At 29.6% G+C, this 3,002-nt stretch overlaps 1 protein-coding gene across 1 annotated transcript; it reads left to right on the top strand.

The window, feature by feature from the left end:
• The first annotated feature begins 302 nt into the window (after positions 1–302).
• On the top strand, positions 303–2,143 carry LOC120083450 (bidirectional sugar transporter SWEET12-like). Its single transcript, XM_039039219.1, has 6 exons — positions 303–483; positions 592–628; positions 712–922; positions 1,005–1,166; positions 1,283–1,402; positions 1,570–2,143. The coding sequence occupies exons 1-6, from the start codon at positions 432–434 to the stop codon at positions 1,906–1,908; spliced, it is 921 nt and encodes a 306-aa protein (XP_038895147.1). The 5' UTR covers positions 303–431; the 3' UTR covers positions 1,909–2,143.
• The last annotated feature ends 859 nt before the right edge of the window (positions 2,144–3,002 follow it).

Raw genomic sequence — 3,002 nt, 5'->3', positions numbered from 1 at the left:
AAAAAAAAAAAAAAAAAAAGGAAATGGAAAAGGGGGACAGTCACGTGAAGAGCATGCGGGCAGAGGAGGCTGAGTTGTGTTGGCTATGTAACGTATGTAATTCTCCTGAATTCATATGATTCATACGTGGCATTCATTTTTGGCTTAATATATATAACTTTCTTTTTATAAGAAATAATAATAATAATTCACGTAGAAGAAGCTTCAATGATCTCATATTAATTATTGGGATTCAATTTTGTATTTGATTTGATGGGAAACAGTAAGAATCAGTGAGGCTTATAAATATGGAGCTTCTGACATTTGTTATTACAACAAAAAGAAAATAAAAATAATAATAAGGTTTTGATTTAAAGAGAAATCCTTTATTCGGTCCCCTCTCAGAAACCTCTCTCTTTCATTCCAATCATTCAACCTCTCCAAAGAAAGTGATGGCTTTATTCGATACTCATCACCCTGGAGTTTTTGCATTTGGTCTTCTTGGTACCACTTTTTTTTCATTCTTTTATTTATATTCTTCTTCTTTTTAATAAATATTATTCCCTAATTACTCTCGTGGGTTGATTTTTTATTTTTTATTTTAATTTTTAGGTAACGTTATCTCCTTCATCGTGTTCTTGGCTCCTGTGTAAGTATATATGATTTAATTCATTCATTTATTGATCTAATTAAATTAATTTTGATGTGTTATTGCTTTTTGGGGAATGGCAGGCCAACGTTTATGAGAATCTGTAAGAAGAAATCAACAGAAGGGTTTCAATCAGTTCCATATGTGGTAGCACTTTTTAGTGCAATGTTGTGGTTATATTATGCTTCATTCAACCCTAATGAAACCCTTCTCATTACCATCAATTCCGTTGGCTGTCTCATTGAGACTCTTTACATTGCCATCTTCATTGTTTTTGCTCCCAAACAAATTCGGGTACTTAATTAAACCATTCATTATCTCTAATTTCATTTTAATTAATTGTGTAGGGTATTATTTAATTAATATATATGGACAGATTTCAACGTTGAGATTTGTTCTTCTATTGAACTTTGGAGGGTTTTGCGTAATTCTACTTGTTACTCACTTCTTAGTGCATGGCTCTGACCGAGTCAAGGTTATTGGATGGATTTGTGTGGCCTTTTCTGTCTCTGTCTTCGCAGCTCCACTTACCATCATGGTTAGTATCAATGAATTTCATTACTCTTTTTCATTCTTTTTTATTATATTCTCTCTTTTCTAAGAACTTTACGTTAACTATTGTTTTGTTATTTTTTTGCTTTTGCTTTATAAAAGAGATTGGTGATTCGCACTAAGAGCGTGGAGTTCATGCCCTTTTCACTATCGTTTTTCCTCACACTCAGCGCAATTACTTGGCTTCTTTACGGCGTATTTCTCAAAGACATCTATGTTGCGGTATTACTTCAATTCCCTCTCTCAAATAATAAATCATACCTAACATTTTAAAAAAATATATATGAATTTATTACACACAAAATTCTCTAATAGAAATCTAAATCAAATGTTTATTTTATTAATAATCTATGATGATTGAAATCGACATGATTTTAATTATTGGTCAGCTTCCAAATGTATTGGGATTTATATTTGGGGTAGCACAAATGATCCTATATTTGATATACAAGAAGTATGAGATAGCCATAGCAAAGGAAATGAAGCTACCAGAACAAACAACAATGGATATTGTAATGATTAGCACCACAGCCACAAACTCTGACAAAGAAAAACAAGATCCTTCTCTTCAATCAGATTCTGCTGGAGCCATTGAGGTAATTATAACAACCAACGGATCAATCGAACTCGACGACAACAGCAACAACAACTTGGAGTTGGACCACAAACATAAACACACAAGTTTGGAAGTCAAAGACCACCAAATTACAGACCTTAATCATGTTTAACTATGTTCTCTTCTAACAACCCTTGTATGCTTCTTTCTTTTTCAATCTCTCTGTTTTGTTCAAGTTTGTAATTTGTAATGCTTTAATTTTGGTCTTTGGTTTATGTACTTGCCCAACTTTTCTCTAAGCTACCATGTAAATAATGTTATAATAGCTAGAGATTAGTGATGATTATGGTACGTGCATAATTAAAGTGGCCCTTTTGCTCTCATGTAACTAATAATTATTTTAATCAATCGTGTTTTGATGGAAAAAAGTACCAAGGACTTTGGTGCTAGATGTTGTAGCTTTTCTTAATTTATTTAGTTATGCGTACTCATTACACTTTTATAGTAAAATTTATCAATAAAGTCGATTATTGAGTTTAATTTCCTTACGATTTACTTTTATTAGAAAATAATTGAATACCTTGTTATGAATTAATGAATTTTTTATCACGAAAAATTCCATAAACGTAGGAAATAAATATTCTATTGTTTAAACAAGCTAACAATTTTATAATGTATATTATATTAGTGATATTTTGTTATATATTTTTTATGTTTTTATGTTTTTTATTTTACGATATAATGAAAATGTTAAATATTTATCTTTCATGTCAATATTGAATCTAGAAAAATGTAAAAAATATCAATAGAAAGATCAACTTTTAAATGAAAATTTAATACCTTAATTATCTAATTTTAATTAAATCGGGTTGAAATGAAAATTTAATACCTTAGCTATCTAATTTTAATTAAATCGGGTTGGATAGCATTATGATCTTATGGTTTGTGTGGTAGAGAAGATTAATGATAAGAAAAAGTGGAAAAGTTTAGATGATTTTGAAATTTTAGAACCTGAGGTATATATATATATATTCATCATTTTGGAGATACAATCTTGAACTTAAAAAAGAATGTATACCTCAATTATCGTTATGCTAAACATACTTTTATACGACTAATTTTTGAATAATTAACTAATTAATTAATTAATACACACCATATGTTCCTATCTAAATCCGCCGTCAAAATAATTCAAAAGCTTGCCTACCATCCACTTTTTTATTGCTTTTGTATAAATATTAGAGTGAAGAAACAAAATTTAGGCTG

Source organism: Benincasa hispida, chromosome 8 (genome assembly GCF_009727055.1).
Source record: "Benincasa hispida cultivar B227 chromosome 8, ASM972705v1, whole genome shotgun sequence".
NCBI lineage: Eukaryota > Viridiplantae > Streptophyta > Magnoliopsida > Cucurbitales > Cucurbitaceae > Benincasa > Benincasa hispida.
Note: the sequence above shows the minus strand (reverse complement) of the source record. Positions and strands in the feature narration are given on the sequence as shown.